This window comes from Plecotus auritus, assembly GCF_963455305.1.
Source record: "Plecotus auritus genome assembly, chromosome: 4".
NCBI classification, from domain to species: Eukaryota; Metazoa; Chordata; class Mammalia; order Chiroptera; family Vespertilionidae; genus Plecotus; species Plecotus auritus.
Window position 1 is genome coordinate 40,823,946 of NC_137775.1, and position 25,731 is coordinate 40,849,676.

General features: G+C 36.9%; 1 protein-coding gene across 1 annotated transcript in view; it reads left to right on the forward strand.

The window, feature by feature from the left end:
- Window positions 1–25,493, forward strand: part of OSTM1 (osteoclastogenesis associated transmembrane protein 1) — a 31,271-nt gene extending 5,778 nt beyond the window's left edge. The window contains exons 2-6 of the mRNA XM_080665308.1: window positions 10,048–10,162; window positions 16,673–16,770; window positions 19,182–19,349; window positions 21,552–21,717; window positions 23,367–25,493. Coding sequence (XP_080521434.1) covers window positions 10,048–10,162; window positions 16,673–16,770; window positions 19,182–19,349; window positions 21,552–21,717; window positions 23,367–23,422 — 603 coding nt within the window. The 3' untranslated portion in view covers window positions 23,423–25,493. The remainder of the gene's footprint in view (window positions 1–10,047; window positions 10,163–16,672; window positions 16,771–19,181; window positions 19,350–21,551; window positions 21,718–23,366) is intronic.
- The last annotated feature ends 238 nt before the right edge of the window (window positions 25,494–25,731 follow it).

Genomic DNA, 25,731 nt, shown 5'->3' on the forward strand with positions numbered 1-25,731 from the left:
AGTTTCAACTTGATGGCTTCTATTTTCACTGTCAACTAGGAGGCTAGATGTTCTCTTGAGAGTAAGGGGTGAGAGGGATATAAGAGTTCCAGGGAGAGTGGAGAAGACTGGAATAGTGGTTTTAAAAAGGGGAGAAGGAGCAGACAGTGAGGAGTGCAGTTTGGGATTATGGATTTATCGTGCAAATAATCTGCTTGGTTGTTTACTTTTTGCCAAACAGGCATGATGAAAATGGTTGGGTTTGTTGTGGTTAGGGTTCTGCTAAGTAGTTATGAGTATTTGAGTATTAATAATTTTAAATATAAACCAAGGGCCAGTGTTTTTTGGTCACTTACTAGGTGTTGGGAATATAAAGATATAATGCAAAGTTTCCTTCCCACAGGAACTTCTGTTCAGATGAGGAACCTAGGCATATATAGATGGATATTAAGGTTTAAGAAACAGCCTCAGAGTGTTTATGTAACTTATCCAAAGCCATGTAGTGGAAGAGGCTGGGTTTGAATCCAGAAGGATACTACTACATAGAGTTGTTATAAGGAGTAAGTCCTGTATTTGGGGCATTGAGAACCATCCTATCTAATAAAGAGGGAATATGCTAATTGACCATCACTCCATCACAAAGATGGCTGCACCCACAGCTGAAACCAAGTTCCCATAAGGAGCCTTAATGAGCAATCAGCAGGGACCTGAGGCTACACCCTCCCCCAACCCCCATAGGGCTTGACAGGGGGACCTCAGGCTGCATCCCCCACCTGGCAGGGCTTGACAGGGGACCTCAGGCTGCGCCCCCCACCCTGGCGTTAGGCTGGGGGACCTGAGGCCATGCCCGCCGCCCGGCAGGGCTTGATGGGGGACCTTAAGGTGTGCTTCCCGTCCTGGTGCTGGGCTAGGGGACCTCAGGCTGCTTCCCCCGACCCAGCACCAGGCTGGGGGACCTCAGGCCATGCCCCCACCAGGTGGGGCTTGACAGGGGACTTCAGGCCGCGCCCCCCCACCCGGCACCAGGCCGGGGGACCTCAGGCTGCACCCTCCGCCCCAGCACTGGGCCAGGGGACCTGAGGCTGCGCCCCCCTGCCTGGCGGGGCTTTACAGGGGACCTCAGGCCATGTTCCCCACCCAGCGGGGCTTGACAGGGGACCTCAAGGTGCACCCCAGTGCTGGGTCGGGGGAACTCAGGCTGCGCTCCCTGCCCAGCGGGGCTTGACGGGGGACCTGAGGCTGTGCCCCCCTCCCAGTGCCAGGCTGGGGGACCTGAGGCTGTGCCCGCCCCCCCCCCCCCCCGCCTGGTGGGGCTTGACGGGGGACCTCAGGCCATGCCCCATAACCAGTGGGGCTTGACAGGGGATCTCAGGCCATGTCCCCCACCTGGCGGGACTTGACAGGAGACCTCAAGGCACACCCCCCTGCCCCAGTCTGTCTGGGGGACCTCAGGCCACGCCCCCCGTCCTGGCACTGGGCCAGGGGACCTGAGGCTATGTCCCCTGCCCAGTGGGGCTTGACAAGGGTGGAACTGGCCAGGTCTGGATCTAGCCCAATGGGGGCGGGGGCTGGCCAGGTCTGGGTCTCACGTGATTTTGAGGCACACATGGGTGGGCGGGGACTTGACTCTGGGTCCCGTGGTGTGCCCCAGACTCTGACAGGAGGAAGGTTTTCATATACATTTTACTAATTTTCTTTCATCTCTGACACTTCTATTATAGAGAAAGGGCAAATAGCAATATTAAATTATTTCCTCTAATTAATCCCCTTTTAATGTGCATGAATTTCGTGCACCGGGCTACTAGTTACATCATAAATGATGTACTCAATGAGTACATCATTATCATTGGGATTATTCATCACTTCCCTTCCATTTCCATGGTTGCCACCATCTTTTCATCATATCTGAACTATGGAAATGTTCTCTGCCTCCTCACACTACATATTATAACCTAGAGACCTATGTTCTCCAAACTCTGCTTTTCATGTCACTGTCTGCAAAATTTTTTTTAAATTTCTCATTGTCTGAATCTCTTGACCCTCAAGACTCTTCATAACCTTGCCCTAAATTGACCCTCTGCTGCCTCTACTTTCACAGTACACTCCATTTAGCTATATTAGCCTACTGCATACTTCCGGAATACCATGTAATCATTCCATTTTCACCCATTGATCATTTTATTCTCCTAATTTAGAATCCTCTTTCTTTTCTCAGTATAGGGCTTAGTTCAAATCTCACTTCCTAATTTCTCCCAACTTTACTGATGTCTTCCTCAACTGAACTACCCCACACATTGACCCCTTATACAGACTAAAGTGTATGGATTTAAAAAAATAGGTTTTTATTGATTGCAGAGAGAGGAAGGGAGAGGGAGAGAGAGATAGAAACATCAGTGATGAGAGAGAATCACTGATCAACTGCCTCCTGCATGCCACCTGCTGGGGATAGGGCCCGCAACCCTGGGCATATGCCCTAATCCTGAATCAAACCGTGACCTCCTGGTTCATGGGTCAACACTCAACCACTGAGCCACACCAACAGGGCTATCAATTTTTTTGTTGTTGTTAATCCTCACCCGAGGACATTTTTCCATTGATTTTTAGAGAGAGTGGAAGGGAGAGGGAGAGACAGAGAGAAACATCGATGTGAGAGAGACACATTGATTGGTTGCCTCTCACCTAAGTCCCAACCAGGGCCAGGGATTGAGCCTGCAACCAAGGTATGTGCCCTTGACCAGAATCTAACCTAGGACCCTTAAGTCCAAGGGATGATGCTCTATCCGCTGAGCCAAACCAGCTAAGGCTGTATTGATTTTTTTAAATAGCCAGTCATCTGCTTATGAAGCTTCAACTCATGTAACTGATTACACCTAGCCAACTATACCCACCTAGAGCATTTTAGGTTGGCAGCAAGGTAGCTAGGTGAGAAAGCATATATCAGTTACTTACTAGGTTTCAAGTGATTAATGTATGTTATGTAAGACTCATGATTATGAAACAACCTCTGAGAGGTTACCTCAGCTGCTCAAGATTGTCAACTAGTGACTGAGACTTGTCTGACTCCTTAGGCTATGTTGTAATATTTAAGAAGTGATAATAGAAATTTTCTTCTATAGCTGATATTGCTCTGAAAGCAATTTCAAGAAAGGAGCTTTTAAAATGCTTTCTTTAATTCACTATTTTAAAAGCAAGCATTTATTTGGATGTATCTTTTAATGAGATGGCAAAACGAAGTCTCAGCAAGGGTAACCATACTAAAATAAACATTAGATACTAGAGGCCTGGTGCATTGGTTCGTGCACTGGTGAGGTCCCTCAGCCTGACCTGTGGGGATCGGGCCGAAACTGGTTCTCCGACAACCCCCGAGGGGTCCTGGATTGCGAGAGGGTACAGGCCAGGTCAAGGGACCCCACCGGTGCACGATCGGGGCCAGGGAGGGACCGCAGAAGGGCTCCAGGGCGTGCCCCACCCATCTCGCCCAGTCCCAATTGGCCAGACCCCAGCAGCGAGCTAATCTACTGGTTGGAGCATCTGCCCCTGGTGGTCAGTGTGCGTCAGAGCAACTGGTCGAATGGTTGGACACTTAGCATATTAGGCTTTTATTATATAGGATTTCAAAGCAAGAATTCTGCCCTTACGACCTGCCCTCTTTTCTCACCCCCACCTGGTCAATCAATTCTTTTCTAGAGTTATCAGTCTTTCCTTTTTATTACTCATCACACTATTTAATTCCTTATCTTTATGTATCTGGGGAGGTTCTTGAAGCCCAGTGCTGATGGCATTCCCTTATACTTTTGTATCCTCAAAACACCAGGATTCTTTTTTTTCTTTTTTATTGTTTAAAGTATTACATATAATAATACATATATCTCCCTTTTCCCCCCCCATTGACCTTTCCCCAGCTTCCCCTACCCCCTGGCGCATGCCCTCATCCCCCCCTCCCTTCAGTGTCTTGTGTCCATTGGTTGTGCTTATATGCATGCATACAAGTCCTTTGGTTGATCTCTTTCCCACCCTCCCCAAAACTCCCCAGCCTTCCTGCTGTAATTTGACAGTCTGTTCGGTGCTTTACTGCCTCTGTATCTATCTTTTTGTTCATCAGGTTATAATGTTCTTTATTTTCCATAAATGAGTGAGATCCTGTGGTATTTTTCTTTCATTGCCTGGTTTATTTCACTTAACATAATGCTCTCCAGGTCCATCAATGCTGCTGCAAATGGTAAGAATTCCTTCTTTTTTTATAGCGGCGTAGTACTCCATTGTGTAGATGTACCATAGTTTTCTAATCCACTCATCTGCTGATGGGCATTTAGGCTATTTCCAAATCTTAGCTATGGTGAATTGTGCTGCTTTGCACATAGGGATGCATATATCCTTTCTGATTGGTGTTTCTGATTTATTGGGATATATTCCTAGAAGTGGGATTACTGGGTCAAATGGGAGTTCCATTTTTAGTTTTCCGAGGAAACTCCATACTGTTCTCCACAGTGGCTGCACAAGTCTGCATTCCCACCAGCAGTGCACGAGGGTTCCTTTTTCTCCGCATCCTCGCCAGCACTTGTCATTTGTTGATTTGTTGATGGTTGCCATTCTGATAGGTGTGAGATGGTACCACATTGTCGTTTTGATTTGCATCTCTCAGATAATTAGTGACTTTGAGCATATTTTCATATGTCTCTTGGCCTTCCTTCTGTCTTCTTTCGAAAAGATTCTATTTAGGTCCGTTGCCCATTTTTTTATTGGATCATTTATCTTCCTTTTATTAAGTTGTATATGTTCCCTGTAGATGTTGGAGATTAAACCTTTATCAGTGATAACATTTGCAAATATGTTCTCCCATACAGTGGGCTTTCTTGTTATTTGGTTGATGGTTTCTTTTGCTGTGCAAAAGCCTTTTATTTTGAAGTAGTCCCATTTGTTTATTTTCTCTTTAGCTTCCATTGCCCTAGAAGCGGTATCAGTGAAGAAATTGCTTCAGCGTATGTCTGAGATTTCTCTGCCTGTGGATTCCTCTAGTATTTTTATGGTTTCCCATCTTATGTGTAAGTCCTTTATTTATTTTGAGTTTATTTGTGTGTATGGTGTAAGTTGGTGATCTAGTTTCATTTTTTTGCATGTATCTGTCCAATTTTCCCAACAGCATTTACTGAAGAGACTGTCTTGACTCCATTGTATGTTCATGCCTTCTTTGTCAAATATTAATTGAGCATAGTGGTTTGGGTCGATATCTGGGTTCTCTATTCTATTCCATTGGTCTATATGTCTGTTCTTGTGCCAGTACCAGGCTGTTTTGAGAACAGTGGCCTTGTAATACAGCTTGAAATCTGGTATTGATATCCCACCTACTTGGTTCTTCTTTCTCAGGATTGCTGGGGCTATTCAGGGTATTTTTTTATTCCAGATGAATTTTTGGAGAGTTCTTTCTAGGTCTGTGAAATATGCCGTTGGTGTTTTAATGGGGAGTGCATTGAATCTATAGATTGCTTTGGGTAGTATGAACATTTTAGTAATGTTGATTCTCCCAATCCATGAACATGGTATGTTCTTTCTTCTGTTTACGTCTTCCTCTATCTCTTTTTTCAGTGTCCTGTAGTTTTCCTCATATAGGTCTTTTACCTCCTTAGTTAAGTTTATTCCTATGAATCTTAATTTTTTTGGTGCGGTGGTAAATGGGATTGTTTTTTTAGTCTCTCTTTCTGTAAGTTCACTATTGGTATATAGAAATGCCATAGATTTCTTGGCGTTAATTTTGTATCCTCCTACATTGCCGAATTCATTTATTAAGTCTAATAGTTTTTTGATGGAGTCTTTAGGGTTTTTTATGTACAATATCACGTCATCTGCAAATAAGGACAGCTTTACTTCTGCTTTTCCAATTTGGATGCCTTTTATTTCTTCTTCTTGTCTGATTGCAATGGCTAATACTTCCAGTACTGTGTGGAACAGGAGTGGTGAGAGTGGGCATCCCTGTCTTGTTCCTGTTCTTAGGGGAAATGGTTTTAGTTTTTGCGCATTGAGTATGATGTTGGCTGTGGGTTTTTCATATATGACTTTTATTATGTTGAGGTATGGTCCTTCTATTCCCACCTTGCTGAGAGTTTTTATCAAGAAATGGTGTTGGATTTTGTCAAATACTTTTCCTGCATCAATTGATATGACTATGTAATTTTTGTCTCCCAATTTGTTTATGTGATGTATCACATTTATTGATTTGCAGATATTGTACCATCCTTGCATCCCTGGGATAAATCCTACTTGGTCATGGTGTATGATCTTTCTGATGTACTGCTGGATCCGATTTGCTAGAATTTTTGTTGAGGATTTTGGCATCTTTGTTCATGAGGGATATTGGCCTGTAATTCTCTTTCATTGTGTTGTCTTTATCTGGTTTTGGTATTAGGGTGATGCTGGCTTCATAGAATGAGCTTGGAAGTGTTCCTTCCTCTTGAATTTTTTGGAATAGTCTGAGGAGGATGGGTTTTAGTTCTTCTTTGAATGTTTGGTAAAACTCCCTCGTGAAGCCGTCTGGCCCCGGGCTTTTGTTTGCTGGAAGCTTTTTGATGACTGCTTCAATTTATTCCATAGTTATTGGCCTATTGAGATGTTTAGATTCTTCCTGGTTGAGTTTTGGAAGGTTGTATTTTTCTGGGAATATGTCCATTTCCTCCAGGTTGTCCAGTTTTTTGGAATAGAGTTGTTCATAGTATTTTTTAACAATCCTTTGTATTTCGGTGGGGTCTGTTGTTATTTCTCCTCTTGCATTTCTGATTTTGTTTATTTGGGTCCTCTCTCTTCACTTCTTGGTGAGCCTGGCTAGAGGTTCATCAATCTTGTTTATCCTTTCAAAGAACCAGCTCTTGGTTTTGTTGATCTTTTGTATTGTTTTTTGAGTCTCTATGTCGTTTATCTCCGCTCTATCTTTATTATTTCATTCCTTCTGCTTACACTGGGCTTTTCTTGTTGCTTTCTTTCTAACTCTTTGAGTTATAGGGTTAGGTAATTACCATTGTTTCTTGTTTTTTTGCAGTAGGCTTGGTAGAGCTATGAACTTCCCTCTCGAGACTGCTTTCGCTGTGTCCCATAGATGTTGGATTGTTGTTTTCATTGTCGTTTGTTGCCATGATGTTTTTTATTTCTTCTTTCATCTCTCTGGTAACCTAGTCATTGTTTAATAGCATGCTATTTAGTCTCCATGTGTTTGATTTTTTTTTTGGATTGTTTTTATTGTAGTTGATTTCCAGTTTTATGCCACTGTGATCTGAGAAGATGCTTGATATGATTTCTATCTTCTTGAATTTGCAGAGACTTTGCTTGTGACCCAATATATTGTCTATCTTTGAAAATGACACCTGTGCACTTGAGAAGAATGTATATTCTGTGGCTTTGGGATGAAATGTTCTGAAGATGTCAATTAATTCCATCTGGTCTAGTGAGTCATTTAGGATTGATGTTTCTTTGCTGATTTTTTATTTAGAGGATTTTTCCATGGTGATGGTGGGGTATTAAAGTCTCCTACTATGATTGTATTGCTGTCAATCTCTTCCTTGATATCCTCCAGGAGTTTTTTTTATTTATTTGGGTGCTCCTGTATTGGGTGCATATATGTTTATCAGAGTTATTTCTTCTTGTTGGATTGCTCCCTTTAGTATTATGAAGTGGCCTTCCTTATCTCTTCTTATGTCCTTCACTTTGAGATCTAATTTGTCAGATGTAAGTATTGCTATCCCAGCTTTTTTTTCATTTGCATTCGCCTGAAAAACCTTTTTCCATCCCTTCACCCTCAGTCTGAGTGTGTCTTTTTTTCTGAGGTGGGTTTCTTGTAGACAGCAGATATATGGGTCATGTTTTCTTATCCAATCTGTTACCCTATGTCTTTTGATTGGGGCATTTAATCCATTACATTTAAAGTTATTATTGATAGGTACTTGTTTGTCGCCATTTTTATTCTTTACCCCTGTGTTCCTTCTTCACTTCCTATTTCTTTTTTTTTTTTTTTACAGCAGACCCTTTAGCATTTCTTTTTTTTTTTTTTTAATATATTTTTATTGATTTTTTACAGAGAGGAAGGGAGAGGGATAGAGAGTTAGAAACATCGATGAGAGAGAAACATCGATCAGCTGCTTCCTGCACACCCCCTACTGGGGATGTGCCCGCAACCAAGGTACATGCCCTTGACCGGAATCGAACCTGAGACCTTTCAGTCCACAGGCCGACGCTCTATCCACTGAGCCAAACCGGTCAGGGCCCTTTAGCATTTCTTACATTGCTGGTTTGGTGGTAATAAACTCCCTTAGTCCTTTTTGTCTGTGAAGCTCCCGATTTCACCCTCAATTTTGATTGATAGCCTTGCTGGGTACAGTATTCTTGGATTCAGACCCTTCCTTTGCATGACTTTGTATATTTCATTCCATTCCCTTCTGGCCTGATGTGTTTCTGTTGAGAAATCAGTCGCTAGTCTGAAGGGGGATCCTTTGTAGGTAACTTTCTGTCTCTCTCTGGCCACTTTTAAGATTCTTACTTTGTCGTTGGTGTCTGCCAATTTAATTATAATGTGCCTTGGCGTTGGTCTTTTGGGGTTCATTTTGCTTGGGACTCTGTGAGCTTCTTGGATTTGTGTGGGTTTTTTCCTTCCCTATATCAGGGAAATTTTCTGTCATTATTTCTTCAAACAGGTTTTCTATTCCTTGCTCAGTTTCCTTTTCTTCTGGTACCCCTATTATGCGGATGTTGTTTTGTTTCATGTTGTCCCAAAGTTCCCTTAGGCTCTCCTCCTGCTTTTTAATTTTTTTTTCTAGAAGCTGCTCTACTTGGGTATTTTTTCCTACCATGTCTTATAGCTCACTGATGCAGTACTCTGCTTCTTCTAGTCTACTGTTGATGCTTTCTATTGAGTTCTTTACAGCAGCGATGTCATTTTTCATTTCTTCTTGGTTCTTCTTCATTTCCTCTTGGTTCTTACACATATTGTCGAATTTGTCTTCCATTCTTTTCAGCCACCTTATGACCATTTCTCTGAATTCTTTCTCTGACAGGTTGCTTGCCTCCATTTCGTTTACTTCCTTTTCTGGTGATGCCTGCTTTTCTTTCATATGCGGGCTGTTTCTTTGTCTCCCCATGATCTCTCTTCTCCGGTGTCTGGTTATGTAGCTCTCTCTCTCTTCTTTTTGTGAGGGAGCATAGAGCTCCTCTGAATCTGCATGCTTGCAACACTTGGGGACTGGTGTTCTTGGGTTCGCAGCTGTTAGGTGGGTGCCGTAGTTGTAGATTCACACCAGGATTCTTATAGTGCTTCGTAAGTAGTAGGAGTTCATTAACTTTGAAAAAATGAAGGGTCATCAGGACTTAGTTCCTTGCTTGGAGCAAAAGGGAAGGGAAATATATAAGGATTAAATAATTTAGGAACTTGGACTTATTATTTGCATAGTGTGAATTTCGTTATTAAAGTGATCTGTGGGAAGAAAGCATATTTTTTTATCAGGGTACAAACTTTGGGCACAAACTGAATGTGTCACATTTTCTTGTGGATTATAAGATTTTGAACCAAAAATCACCTAGAAGATGAAACTAAATGTTTTGTGATAATTTATCCACCAGAGTAAAAAAATTATGTAAATAATATATGTTCATTGTAGAAAAATTTAGACAGTGTGAAAGAGGCAAAAAAAAAAACCCAACAAAAACAGCATATTTCCATTATGTCCACATAACCACTGCTACATTTTGAGAACAACTTTCCAGAATTTTTTCCTATGCACAAAAAGTTAAGAAATATGACATGCATGCAATTTGGGCCTAAATTGTTGAGGTAGTACTATAGAAGCAGACACTTATTTAAGAACAAAGATTTTATTCCCTTGCAAATGAACGTTGTATCAACAAATGTTAGCTGCTATTGTTTTATTATAATTGTTATTATTAGTGACATTACTTGAATATATCAAATAAAATGTTAAAATGCTTAGAATAAATATTTTAATTTTAAAAGGTTTTTTTTTTTTTTTTGTCTCAAGTTGTTTGGAAGCTCTTAAAAATACTCACGTTGTATTTTTCTTTTCTTTTTTGTTACAGAATACTTCAGAGAGTCATAGTTGTGCCAGAAGTCTCTTAATGGCAGATAGAATGCAAATAGTTGTGATTCTGTCTGAGTTCTTTAATTCCACATGGCAGAAGGCAAATTGTGCAAGTAAGTAATTCTTTCCTGTTTACATTGCAGTTACGGTTCAATAGTATAGAGTCAGATTTTAATGAACCTTGAACTCTTTGAATCTATGGAATACTTTTTATTACTATGTTTAATGAACTGTGATTGGCATCGGGGTTTATTAGTGGGAACCATTTGGGAACATACTGAAAGGCAGAAAAGTAGCAGTTACCAGCATGAGCTTTGCAGTCAGAGAGATCTGGGTTTGATTCTAAACTTTGGCACTTATTAGCCATAATGCATACTAGCTGCCAGACCTTGGGTGTATGTAACTTTGCTTCTTGGGATTTCAGTTTCCTTATCTTTAAATTGATGGTAATAATGGAACCTACGTTATACCATTGTCTTGAGGATTAAATGATATCATTTGTGTGAAGTACTTAACTCAGTACCTGACACATAATTAATGTTCAAGAAATGTTAACTGTTTAGTAATAATTATGATATTACTGAAAGATGTTAAAGTCTTCTCTTTACCTTTGCACATAAAAGAAAACCCATTTCTTACATATCTAGCCATTGTTTATGAAATCATTTGCCTATAGAAATATGTAAAAGAATAACCCAACAAGGAAAAGCTGGAGTTCATCACCATAAAACCAATATTACCTGAAATGTTAAAGGGTCTTCTTTAAGAAGAAGGAGAAAAAATATGAACAATAAAATAGCAATAAATACATATTTATTAACAAACAAATCTAAAAAAACAAAATAAATGAAGAAGCAGAACAGAAACAGACTCAAAGATACAGAGAACATTTTAACAGCTGCCAGATGGGAAGGGGGTTGGAGGAGCTGGGTGAAAAAGGTGAAGGGATTAAGAAGAACAAATTGGTTGTTACAGAATAGTCATTGGGATGTAAAGTACAGCATAGGGAATATAGTCAATAATATTCTAATAACTATATATGGTATTAGATGGGTATGAGATTTATCAGGTTGATCAATCACTTAGTAAGTTATATAATGTCTAATCATTGGGGCAAACACCTGAAAGTATAACGTATGTCAACTATAATTGAAAAATGATTGAAAATGAAATATGTAAAAGAATACAAGGGATATTTACTCTTTTAATGAAATGGAAGAAGGCAGTCATATCACACTATAATTTTAAACAAATTGTGCCCAATCAGAAGTTTTTCCAGGATGTTGTCATTTTGTATTATAGGAGACCAAAATATACTACCCCAAAATATGACTATAAGAGACCAGATCATGCCACCCCAAAATATGCCCCTTTGGCATGAGGATTATTTTGAGCTAATTATTTTGAGAAACAGCAGAAACAGGAGAAGCCCTGAAAATAGTAGAAGTAGCATTTTGTAAGGGAAATCTGTATTTATAAAATCTTCATTTGTGAGAGTGTTTCTATATATTCCAGGAAGAGCTCAACTCTTTAAATTCACATTACAAATAACATGGAAACTAGTTCTTATGGAGAATGACTGCTAAGAAGTAAAGAAAATATATTAACTAATTCTCCTGTGCAGAACTTTGAAGCTGTTATCAGAAGTGCATTGTGGACATAAGGATAGTTTTATTATTGAGATGCTTCTTGGTTGTCTTATGCATGTGACAGTTGAATAACTAGCGGAGTGACCAGATTTGATGACACCATGGATTGTTTTATGGTTAAGTGTTTTCGTTCTTTGGTTTTTTTCTTTTTCAACTTTATTGAGATATAATTGACATATAACATTGTGTAAGTTTAAGGTATATAATGTGTTGATTTGATACACTTATATGTTGCAAATAATTACCACTGTAGTGTTATATTAGGTAACACCTCCATCACATGACATAATTACCATTTCTTTTTTGTGGTGAGAACATTTAAGATTTAATCTCTTAGCAACTTTCAAGTACCTAATCCAGTATTGTTAACTATAATTACTACATCAGATTCCCAGAACTTCCTCATAACTGGAAGCTTGTATCCTTTGACCAACATTTCCCCATTTCTCCTACCCCCAACCCCTGGCAATCACCATTCTCCTCTCTGTTTTTATGTGTTCAGCTCACAGTTGACTCTGTATGTCAGGGTTTATTTCTGGACTCTTGATTCTCTTCCATTGATTTCCATTCTGGTGATAAGTGTCAATCTTCCCTAGTTGATCAAACTCCCAGGGAAGGGATTTATGACAATTGAGTTTCTTTTGGAGGATCTGTCTTTAGGCAGATAAGGGGAATCACAAAAAGCTTCTCTCTGCATCTGCTGTTTCAAGTGCCTTCAGCTCAAAATAATTCTTATGGCAAAGAGGTATATTTTAGAAAGATATATTCTGATACCCTTCATTTATTATATGTTGATTCTTTAAAAATCAATAATAAAACTTAATGGTTAACATGAAGGTCAATTAACCAGAACCTCTTTTTCCCATATTTTATCTATATGGTAATATACTAAGCACCGACTAGACTCACTCATTTGTATCTCACAATTTAAAATGTCTTAGTTTTCATACTTACTAAACTTACATTGTCCAGGTACAAAGTTCCCTTAGTTTATACCATATTTTCTGAAGCTTGCCCTGTTTTTCAGAAATTGGTGCTTGTCTCTATTGTTTTCTATAAAACTAGTTTTGAAAAACAGCAGATATCTTTATACAAATTCCTATTAGATGCCAAATACTTTACGAAAGATGTATAATTCCTACTATGATAATTCAGTAGGTTTCCATGAAGGTCTTCACTTGAATTGTTAACACCCTTAAGAATGCCTTTTGAGCTGATGCTTCAGCCCTCAATGAGAAAGAAGCTATGCTAATGTGACCTTGATGAGGCTGCATTGATTATCTGAGATGAGGAAAATTTATAATGACCACTTCATTTAGTGCTTATAGGAAGCTTTATCATCATTAATATTCCTTAACTTAATAATTAAAATATATAGTCTCTCACTGTTTATAACTTCATGTTCCCAGTTCCTATAAAAGGATAAAAGGAATTTTACTGGAGTTCCTTTATTTTAAATGAGAAAGTCAGGGCTCTTTAATAATGAAGACATTTTTAGCCTCATTATATAAATGAATTTCTTTATGCTGTATAATGCCACTGTTTAATGATCACTGAAAAATTTGATGATACTGCATTAATACAGTATATAACAAGATGTCCAGTCTATATAACTAGCTTTTAATTTAATGTCCCAGTTATTTTAAGGGAAAAAGAATGGCTGTCAGTGAAATAGAAGAGATTAACTTCTTTGTTGTTCAGAGAGCTTCCTTTGTAAATCACTTTTTTCTTTTGTTTGCCTTTTTTAACTCTACAGATTACTTTTTTATAAAGAAATTTACATGCTTTGTATGGAAGAAATTAGCATTGCTCTCAATTATTCATGTACTACTTTTGTAGGCAACACAGGGATGGACACACACTCATCTATCCCTATATTATGTATTTCAGTTGCCATGACATGGCTCATTATAACACAGATGTACAATTGCCATGGATGCAATTGTATTCCCTATACAGGAAAACCTGTTCAATCTGGTTTGCCCAATATACTAATATTCTGCATATTTGTTATTGTGTTTCTTTTTATTTATATGTACTCTGCCTCATGCTTAAAATGATTCAGGGCAACTTTGTGATGATGTTAAACCAGGATTAAGCGGGGGAGGAGGGCTTATGTTATATTTTAAAGAATTCAGTATGTGAACTTTCTGAAAGCTGACAGATGGAGTAAAATTTTTAAATAGTAAAGAAAATGTGGCATAATTAAGAAGATACTTAATTGAGGGTCTGGAATGTATATTTTATATTTCAGTGCCTTACTAATTTGATGTATGATTCCCCAGTGTGCCACTTTGTTTCTCTGGCTATCTGCTAATTTATGAAGCGATCCCTCAGATTTTTAAGTGATAATGTGAACAGTTAGAAAGGAATTCACATTCTTGAGAAGAAAAAGCTGCAGGGAATATAGATAGAGTATGTGAGTTGAGAGAAGGAAAGACTGTAGAAATAGGTTCACTAGCAGGGCCTTATGTATACAAGGTGCAGACCAACCCGTGTACCTGGGGGATTGTGTGAGGGGTGAACGGGGCCCAATTCCAGCTCAGCCTCTGGAAGCAGGAGTGTTGGTGTGTGATGTGTGTGTGTGTGCATGTGTGTGTGTGTGTGTTTGGTAATTAGTTTACCCACAGGGGAAGTCTTTAAAATTTGCACAAAGAAGTCTTAATTGCTATTGCTGCCCCATTCACCAGGTTTAGGTTTGTATCTCAGGCACCAACACTGATCATTTGGTAGTGACCGAATCTCTGCATTGTGTAATACATTTATGAGCAGTGGAGGGAGGAGTGGTGGCAGGTATTTTTTTTTACTCCGAGTATTGAACTTTAATGGTTAGAATTTATATGTAAGTATTTAATTATTTTTTAGTGTTTGAAGGTGCAGGCTCAGGAATCAGACTGAGTAGAAATTACAAGTTTTCACTTAACAGTTTTGTGACTTTGGGCAACTTCATTAATTCCTCTTAAGCCCCAGTTCCTTATTTAGAAAATGGAGATAGTGATAGTTATTGCCTCATGGGATTGTTGTAAGAATGAAATGGGGGAAAAAAGTGTTTAAAGAACAAGCATAGCACAAGCACTCAGTTATTGTTAGCTTTCATTGTAATGATTGTTGTTTATCATACTACATGCATATCTCAGAGTGTGTCATATCCTAGTGTCTACTGTAGGGAAGAAAAACATCTTTTTCCTCTGTTTTAGGTTTTCTGGTTGAGACTCTGTAAATTAGACTGGCCAAAGACAGGTTAACAAGAGAAAAACAAACAGAAGTTTTTAACAAATGTATTGCACTTGTATACATGGGAGCCCCCAATGATGAGTAACCCAAAGGGATGGTTAGAGTTTGGGTTTATATGCCATCTTAGGCTAATGAAAGAAAAGGGACTTGGGGCTTCTGGGTGGAGGAGACAAGTTATGGGAGGGTGACCAGGAAAGGTATGGTAAACAAGGGTTGTCTAGTAAGGCTCGTTACAGAGATTGAAGTTAGTGCCTCTCCATTGGTAAGAGTTGTTGAGTCCTCTTCTTCCTTTTACATGATAGGCAAGCATCTTTGCAAATGGAAATTTCCTTTATAAATATTTACAAAATAAAAACTTGTGTCCTGCTTTTAGAGTTTTCTTGCATCTGCTGGTTATCAATGGCCTTTAGCTCAAAATAATCCATATGCTATAGAGGCTTATTTTGAGGTGGCATAGTCTGGTCCCCTTCACTGCCTACTCAGTCTCCATTATCCATTGAATTCTTTCATTTGCATTGCCACCTTTCTCTTGGATAATTGCAATAGCCTCCTATCCTGTCTCTCCATTCCCAGTTGAGAGCTATCATAATACGTGGCCCGGAGGGGGTATATAATACAGCTACCAGTTAAAATTAAGGGGGACAAGAGTGGGGTTGATTGCTACAGAATAGAAAACAGTGGGAACATCCCTTGTAGAGTAATTGGTAGGGCATCTATAAGGATTGTTTTGTGAATTAGAATTTGAATTGTGAATTAGAAGTTTTCTGTAACTTTAGAATTTCTAAAATAATATTCTACAGCCAGAATTGGAGTTAAGAAAGTAAATGGAGTTTTTCCAGTGTTGAAAATGTTTGTATGTGGAACACAAAGAGGATCAGGATTCTAGGAGGGTGAAATTGAAACTGCTGACCATGAGTTCTAGGATGTGAAGCTAGGCACTTGAACCTACCAGACGAGAGGGTAAACTGAGAACACAGAGAGGTAAAAGCAAAGTGAGGATAAAGAATAGGTTTGTTGAAGAAGGGAGAATAGGTAAATTGGGCTACATTCAACATAGAAAACAATTAAAAGGAATGAACTTGAGCTAATGCTAAGCAAGGGAAGCAAGTTGCAGAGGTATATCATTTGTGTGAGATTTTTTAAAACCTGTAAACAGTTCTCTTTGTTCTCCCCCATGCTTTACTTGAAGCCTCTTTATCAGTATTTCAGGCAGAATTCCCACCAGCTTGTTTCTCTGTTCTCCCAAAGGGCATATGAAAAAATGTTACCATGTTAGATGCAATTAATGACCCAGTAGTGATGATGAGACACAGACCTACTGAATTAGATACAGGAAAGGATAAAAAAGCAAATGAATTTAGGTAAAATTAGTGTAGGATAAACAGTCTTATGCCTAAACAGCACTAAATCCTCCTACTAAGGCAGCATTTGATAACGATGTTCATGATTAAGATATTGTGCTGACAAAAATTGATTGGTATATTTTTTTTATAAAGAAAGAATACGTGATTATTTTAAGATTTTCATGAAAATGGTTATTATATAAAAAATAACTTTTGGAAACTAAAAGGGGTAAATTTTATGTATATGGGAAATTCCCTTATATGGAACACTTCAAGCTTGTTTAAATAAAGAATTACTATAGTGTGAAACAAGATGATAACTTGAGGGAGAGAAATGGCAATATATAATTGTTGCTTGAGATATATTAATATACTTTTTTTGTGGTTTTTTTGACAGATTGTTTAACGAACAAAAGTGAAGAATTGTCAATTAGCACGTTAAACTTCCTCAATCAATTTAATAACACCTTGACCTGCTTTGAGCATAACCTTCAGGTATTTTATATATGATACTTGAAATTAAAATGAATAAAAAAATAATTCAAACTCTTATGGCATTAGTCTATAGATACAATATAGAGAAGTTAGCGAACCTGGATGTCTGCTAAGTTCTTCCATTACTAACCCTTAGGCAAATCACAGAAACTTTAGTTTTCTTTTTTGTACCTCTAGTTTTCTTTTTTGTACCTCAGGGATAGCAAGATCTACCCAGCCTACCTTCAAGTATTTTGTAGTAAGGACCCAGTGAGATAATGAATATGAACACATTAACTGAGGCGTGTGATTCTTTTTTTTTTTTTTATAATATATTTTATTGATTTCTTACAGAGAGGAAAGGGAGAGGCTAGATAGTTAGAAACATCAGTGAGAGAGAAACATCGATCAGCTGCCTCCTGCACACCTCCTACTGGGGATGTGCCTGCAACCCAGGTACATGCCCTTAACCGGAATCGAACCCGGGACCCTTCAGTCCGCAGGCCGACGCTCTATCCACTGAGCCAAACCAGTCAGGGCAAGGCGTGTCATTCTTAAATGTAATGTTGTTCTTTCGGACAGTAATTGACTTTGACTTTGTGCAGTACGGTATTTTGCAATGCATACGATTCTGTGTGTCTATAGGAAGCTTATTCTTTGTGTCAGTATTCACTTACATATATTTTACCTACTTAAAAAGGCACTGTTTAGTAGGTAACTTTGAGTATTGAATTAATAATATAAAAGGTAGCCTTCAAGAAACGTGCCCTAGTGGTTTTCAGTTTGTCCTACTCTGATCCCTGAGTGTTGGTATTGGAACCTCCTTGGTGGTGGTGAGGATGAGATTGGAACTCTGATAAAATTATAGTTTTGAAACTCCCTTAACAAGTAAATAATTCCCACAAGTAGATGTAAACATATTTAGGATATAGATATGTATGATTTCCTCATGGTAACACAGAATTATGAATTTTCCTGACAATAATAAAAACTGTGTTCTGAAAGATGTTAGTAGATGGCCTTTGTACTAATACAGTTGGGAAATGCTTTACTACAGGACTTCACAATTATAGTGGAGCAATGTGTGTTGTAAAACTCGAAATCATAAATTTTGTATATCAAACCTATTTACCCAGAAACTCTTTGCTTTAAGAGATTAGTATTCTGATGAATGCATTTTAGGGAAATTAGCATTTCTCCTGGAATGTTAGTTGCAAATATTTTTCCTAGTTTGCTTTTTGTCTTTTTTTTTTTTTTTTTTTTAAGCAAAGATGGAGATTTATTGAAGATCAAGTACAGACTCCCACGTGGGGAGAGGGAAAGGGTCCCCTGTTTTTTGTCTTTTTATTGTGCTTTTTGTTATGAATAAATTTTAATGTTAGGTTTATAAAAATTTTTTAATGGTTTGCAGATTTTGTGTCACACTAGAAGGCCTTTTCCCACTTTGAGATTATTTTTTAAAATTCTCTTATGATTTCCTTTAGTACCTTTGTGGTTTTTATTGCTATGTTAAAATATATGTGCATTTAAAATTTTAATATAAATGCCTAAATTACACTCTCCCATCAAGGGTCTGTGCTTAGTTTTTGACTGAACACTTTTAGCTAAATGCACAGTTCTGTGAAAAAGAGGCAATGAGCCATTTCTTGTGACAGAACTAGAGTCTTAGTTTCTCTGTCAAATAGATGATGAGGCTAACGTTATGGGGGCTGTAGCACGTTAAATTCTCTTATTATTCCTTTCTCTCTCATTCTGATATTCAGTTAACATAGCATTTCTCCAGGCCACAAGGTAAAGAATAAAGTGAACTGACTCTTTAGAAAACACAGCATTAGTCCTAAGTAGAAAAGACTGAGATTCACTAACATACTATCTTGTATGTTATATCCATTACCTTCATTTTAGGTTAAAGAATTCTTTGGTGTTAGTCCCTTTTTGTTGAGTAGAAGGGCCTGGATTATAAACCTTGGGGTAAGAGGATCGTGTGGGATGTAGTTTTAGTGACTTTTCCTTTCCCATTAATGAAGTCCTCTCTGTTGAAGTCAGCACAGGCAAGCTCATATTTATGTGGTGAAAGTAGGATACATAAGAGCAAATGTAAAATGGTAAGATAACTTAGGAGATTTTTGTTGTCCTCAGTTAACAGAGGATAGTGCAGTGGTTTTCAGAATTTAGAGGTAACTGGAAAGTGCCAAAATATTTTGCTATGTGCTTTACATGCCAGGTTTCTAATCCTTGGGACCTATAATACAGGTAGTGTAGTCCCCCATTGTAGATGATAAAACGGAGGCTCAGAGTGATTTAGCGACCTGCCCCACATCATAGCTCAGCACTTATACTCTGTAATTTCCTGCTTTCTAGGAGGGCAAATAACTTACATTAAAGAGATGTAATGTTTATTGTATGTATTACATGTGCCTTTGACATTTTAGGAGAGCATACACAGTCTTCTGCAGTTAAGAAATTATTCAGAAGTATGCAAAAACTGTCACAATGCATACAAAACTCTGAGTAGTATGTACAGTGAAATGCAAAAAAAGAATGAACATGAGAATAAGGCTGAACCTGGAACACATTTATGCATTGATGTGGAAGATGCAGTAAGTACTTTGCTTCTAATAAGATACATATTTTACAGTGTTGTTGAATATGCCTTCAGTATTATTACCCCTTTCAGAGGTATATTGGAATCTTCATATTCTGTTTTCAACCAGAAATAACTAATTATAAAGTAGTAAAGTTTTAGAATATCCTTATCTGTCAAACTAAAATGGAAATCAATCAGGTCTTCAGAACTGAATTGATACTTCGATACATTTTGATTTTTAAGTTTGATAATGTGTATCATTTTCTGAGTTGTGCGGGCTTTGTTATGTGTTTACATTTCAGTTTCTTATTCATGTGTTGCTGATTCAAGAACTTTTGCTGTCATGTGTTTCTGAAGCCATTCCTCAATTACTTCCTATCCCATTGCTTTATTTTTTTATATCTATTACTATCTGAAAATTTTCTTTACTTATTTATAGTCTGTCTTCCCCCACTAAAATACAAGCCACATGAGGATAAAAGGACCTCATGCCTCTTTTTGTTTTCTGTTTAGTATTTAGAACAGGGTCTAGCATATAACAGGTTCTTAGTAATATCTATCGATGGAATGAATGGTCAACAAAACTTTTTCTCCATTGTATAGCCTGCCTTTTTATGGGAATATGATGTCTTGAGTATTGAGGCATTAGAGGAAAGTGAGTAATTACTGGCTAAATGTAGAGAACTCAGGGTCAAAATTGATAAACTTAATGGTTGAGAATGATGAATATGAATTATCATAGCAGCTCAGAGTTAACTATAGTGGATCAATAATATTCAGGATGGCAAAAAGGATTTCAAGTAGATGCACCCTGGGGATTTTTGTGTGTGTGTGTGTGTGTGTGTTTTTTTACTGCTTTATTACCAATGTCTGGAATAGTACCTGGTTTCTTTCTTTCTTTTTTTTTTAATATATATTTTTATTGATTTCAGAGAGGAAGGGAGAGGGAAAGAGAGATAGAAACATCAGTGATGAGAGAGAATCATTGATTGGCTGCCTCCTGTACACTCCCTACTGGGGATCGAGCCTGCAACCCAGCATGTGCCCTTGACCAAAATCGAACCCAGGACCCTTTAGTCCCACAGGCCGATGCTCTATCCACTGAGCAAAACTGGCTAGGGCAGTACCTGGTTTCTTGTAGACTCTCAATAAGTAAGTAATATATGTTTTTAAAACAATAGTCTATTTCATTGTTTTTACAATGAAGAAAAATGAATATTGGTTCTGTGACATAAGTGGAATTACACAAGAAATCAACATGACCACCTATTTTAGAACATCCTTCTTGCAATAAGCAAAACTTACAGTAAACATAAAATGTATTATTTGTAAACCGTACCTCAAATAAACAAAATCCAGAGAAGAACAGTTTTCTATATTAAATATGATAGTTTCCTTGTATTATCAGACTGACAGAAATCAAGAGCTCAGTGAAAGTAAGATATTGCTGCCCCTAACTTGTATCTGTTGTATGCTACTAAATAAGATATTAATATTGTCTAAGAAAGTTTCCATGACTCATTGGGTATTATGTACTTAAATAAATATATTTGCCATGAGTATGAACCTTTCATATATCTCAGATAAAATATTAAGCATTTCATAAACAGAAGCCCTATAAAGTTGATATTTTTATTTTCATCTAAAAATATTGCAACAAGATTAGAGATTACATATGTTAACAGGAAAAAAATTTTTTCCTGCTCCACTCCCTGCATTTTATTGAGGTATAATTGACAAAATTATAATATAATTAAAGTGTATAACGTGATGATTTGACATGTATTCACTGTGAAAGGATTCCCACAGTCGAGTTAATTAACACATCTATCATATCATATAGTTACCCTTTTAAATCTTTTTTAATGAATGAAGCATGGTCTTACGATATTCTTATTGATACAAGTTCTCTGTTTCAACTCTGTGAAAGGTCAACATTATTTGGACATTAGGACATTATTTTGAACATAAAGGTTAACATTATTATGAATTTAGAATATGAAATTTTTGTATGGATATAAATTTGTACAGTGACTATTTGTGAACCACCTTATTTCCTGGCAAAAGATATTGTACTCAACGATCCATAGATTTTTTTTACCATGTATATTCAGTCTAAATTCTAAGTGTTTGTTTAGTTATTAACAAAATAATTATATGAAATTGAAGACAAACCAAATATAGAATAGAGTAATATTATTTGTTATTTTTCCAGATGAACATTACTCGAAAACTTTGGAGTCGAACTTTCAATTGTTCGGTCCCTTGCAGTGATACTGTGCCTGTAATTGCTGTTTCTGTGTTCATCCTTTTTCTACCTGTGGTCTTCTACCTTAGTAGCTTTCTTCATTCAGAACAAAAGAAACGAAAACTCATTCTACGTAAGTGTCTTTTTATAATTGTTCATTTATTTAGTTAAAGACCTATATTTAAAAAATTTAGGCCTGGCCTGGCCAGCATGGCTCAGTGGTTGAGCATTGACCTATGAACCAAGTGGTCACAGCTTGATTCCCAATCAGGACACATGCCCAGGTTGTTTGTTTGATCCCCGGTAGGGGACATGCAGGAGGCAGCCAATAAATTATTCTCCCTCATTGTTGATGTTTTTCTCTCTCTCCCTCTCCTTTCCTGTCTGAAATCAATAAAAATATATTTTAAAAATAAAAATTTAGGCCTGTTTTAAAAATGATATATACTCTGAGAACTCAAAAGTTTATTAGCATTAGACAATTATTACTTCCAATTTCACAATTATACTTACTAATGAAAGAGATGTATAAGAAATTTGTAAGTGCAGATCATCAAAAGTTAACATACAGTATCTTTCAGATGCTTTAGTTGAAAAAGCTAGATTCCCTGGAATAAGGTTGGCAACAGTGGAGGAATAAGCAACAAAAATGTTGAAGACCTAAATGGCCACAGTGGGGAGATAGGGACAGCTCTTAGGCCCACTGGAGCCATGGCAGAAGCACCTGAAAGTGCAGCTGGCAAGGATAAACGATAGCTTACACACAGTTTGTTTCTGAACAAATTGAAATTGCAGTTGCAAGAACATTACTTGACATATAACATGTGCTCGATACAAATTAATACCTTTCCTTTGTTCACATCAAATAGGACAGAGCAGAAAAAGCACTAACTAGATCCCATTTAGCTGAAGAAAAGTGCCTCTAAGTCTCTTGAGATGCTTGTTCATTATCAGAATGAAAGTAAGAGCTTCTCTTTTAGTAATTTTAGTTTATAAAAAGAAAATGTTTTTTGGAGAAAAAAGTTAGGCTTTCCCCCCTCTATACACTATTCTATCACCCCCTGACCCCCCTTTCCCTCTGGTAATCTCCATACTATTGTCTGTGCCTATGAACTGAATTATTATTTTTTTAATCCTCACCTGAGGGTATTTTTTTCCATTAATTTTTAGAGAGAGTGGAATGGAGGGAGGGAGAGAGAGGGAGGGAGAGAGAGGAAAGAGGAGAGAGAGAGAGAGAAAGAGAGAAGCATGGAGGTGAGAGACATCAATTGGTTGCCTTCCGCAAGCACTCCCACCAGGGCTGGGGATCGAACCTGCAACCGAGGCACATGAACTTGACCGAAAAATCTAACCCTCGACCCTTTGGGCTGACTTTCTCAACTACTGAGCCAAACCAGCCAGGGCTGAACTGAATTCTCTTAAGAGAAATTTATATTTGAATTTCTAACTTAGACTTTTGAATATGTAATTTTATTATACTTTCTAGCACTTCCATTTGTGAGTACTTTCACCTGTATTACATATTTAAGATTGTGATGCTCAATATGATATAAATTATGTCTGTTTTACTTGGTACTGCTTCTAACAAAGTTATGTTTTTTGAGTTTGATAGAAAAAAAATAGACTTAGGTTTTAATTCTTAGAAGATTGAACCTATTCTGATTCCAATATAGAATTAATAGATGAGTACTGTATTTTTTTAAAAAACGATAGTTTACATTAAAACAATGAATAATCATGTTTAGAGAATTAAGTTAAATTTAATATTTTTAATTTATATAGCCAAACGTCTCAAGTCCAGTACCAGCTTTGCAAACTTTCAAGAAAATTCAAACTGAAACCTACAAAATGGAGATTTAACATCATATCCCATGGATGAATGGTGAAAAATACAGCTTGGTCCAAAAGAAGATAAAGTTCTTAAGAAATTCAAGGACTTCCGATTTATTTTTAAAAATAAGGATTTTCGATTTTTCTTTCCTTTTCCACCCCCTTTTTAAGGTTTTGGGTATTTTTAATTTACAGGCATAGCAATGTTGTCTATTTTAAAGTGTATTTATTATAATGACAAAAGATGCAAGGTCAATCTTTGTTTTATTTTGTAGGCATATTACTATTTGAGACTTCTGGTATCTTATTAACAATATCTCAAGTAGCAAAGTTTTTGAAAACCAACATTTAAAAATTAATCAGTTATAGCAAAGACTTTGAAAAAGAAAATATACTTGCCAAAAAGTAGCAGATCCAAAGATTAATTTACATTACCATGGCAGTATTATTGTTACATATATATTAAATATATCATATGTTATAAATAATAAGTAATTCATTCTCTAGTTTTCTTAAAGTCATTTTTGAAACCACTAATTATAGACCTCCCTAACAATTTTTGAAAGTGGGAAGACCCATTAACATTTATCTTTGTAAAAAGATTTATGGTAACTGGTTTCTTACTTGACTTTTATAAATACTATTTTACACCTTATTTTTGCCTTTATTTCATAAGTAATTTGAAATCATTGGACTGCTTTATTATATTCAGGGCAAGATGGATTCTTTTTATACCAGGGATTTTGCATTGTGAATTACATTAAGTTATTTGGCAGTTTATAATTTATTACTACTTTAAGTCAAATTAGCATTATCACACTGTATTTAAATTGTGACTTTTAATGGAGATTTTCTTAGGATATATGGGGATTTTTGGAAGGGAGATACAGGAGGAGCAAAAAGAAGCTTAAGATTCAGACAATAGACAGGGACCCGAGGGGATGCTCACAATAAGACCACTAACTGGTTTAGTAGTATACTAGGGGCATGAGCCAGAATGAGCCTGATATAGAAAGCAGTTAAGATGATGCTTATTTTTTTCTAAATTATTTAAATCAGATAAAAGTGATATGATTGATATGAAGTCAAATGTTTCACTCTCAGAAAACATTCTATTTGGAATGTTTCTATCTTTTTTAAAAAGCTTCATTTCTGAATTGTTTACAATTTTCCCCTCAGGTTTTTAGTGCTAGGTATTTCATTTGTTAATTCCTACTTACTTTCTTGGTGGAAACAGGCTTTGTATTAAAATGAGTTTGGCTAAATGTTACTACAAGAATTTGAATATCTTCGTGTACTGTAAAATACTCTATAGAGAGACAAGAAGGTGTTTTTGTTTTTAAATGTTTACCATATAGGCAGAGTGAAAGGAAAGGCTCATCCTTGCATATGTAACATATCCACAAGCTGTAACAGTTTTCCTAGTCTGCTGTGATCCATTAAAAATGTGCTGGGTTTGTTCTGTTGTTACTGTTCCCGCTGCTGATACTAATAGCACTATTATGATTTGAAGCATATAGTTGAGGGCCATTGAAAGCAATCTTTCATTAATGCAGATAAAGCCAGTTTACATGTGCAAAGGTACAAAATGGCATATTCAATTCTATAAGTAGTGACTCTGAGCACTTTTGAATATTATGTATTTCTAAAAACCATCGCTTTTGGAAATGTTTGCTAATAAGCACTTTAAAAAAGAAAAGGCAGCCTTTACTATTTTTCTGGTTGAGTCATTGCTCTTTAGAAGTAGCATCAGAAAGAGATGTATTAAGTATTAAGAATTATACTAAAGGGTGTAAATATTTCATTTTTAGTCATATTGAAAAATTCTTTGCATAGTTCTGAATTCTTAGACACATAGCATATGTGTGTACAAGAACATCTTTAGTTTTTTGACACTTTGAAATAAAGAAAGTAGCTTAAGGAAATTGCAGTGCCATATTTGATTTTTTAAAATTCCTTTTTAAAATTTGAGCTGTAATTAAACATCACATTTCAGTTTTTCAGGTATTGAGTTTAACTACCTACTTTAAAGTACCATCTGTCTTATAATTTTGCTGCAAATAAAAATGTACTTTTTGATTTTGTTGTTTTTGTTGGATTTGAGAAGTAGGAATAGCATCCTCTACCTTAAAGTGTAACTCTAAATCAATAATAACACCAGGGCATAGTTGGTAAATATTATTTCCAATGAGACCAGTATTTTGATTGTTTTAAAAAATATCTTTTTATTGATTTTAGAGAGAGAGGAAGGGAGAGGGAGAGAGAGAGAAACATTAATGAGAGAAACATTAAAATCGATCGGCTGCCTCCTACACCC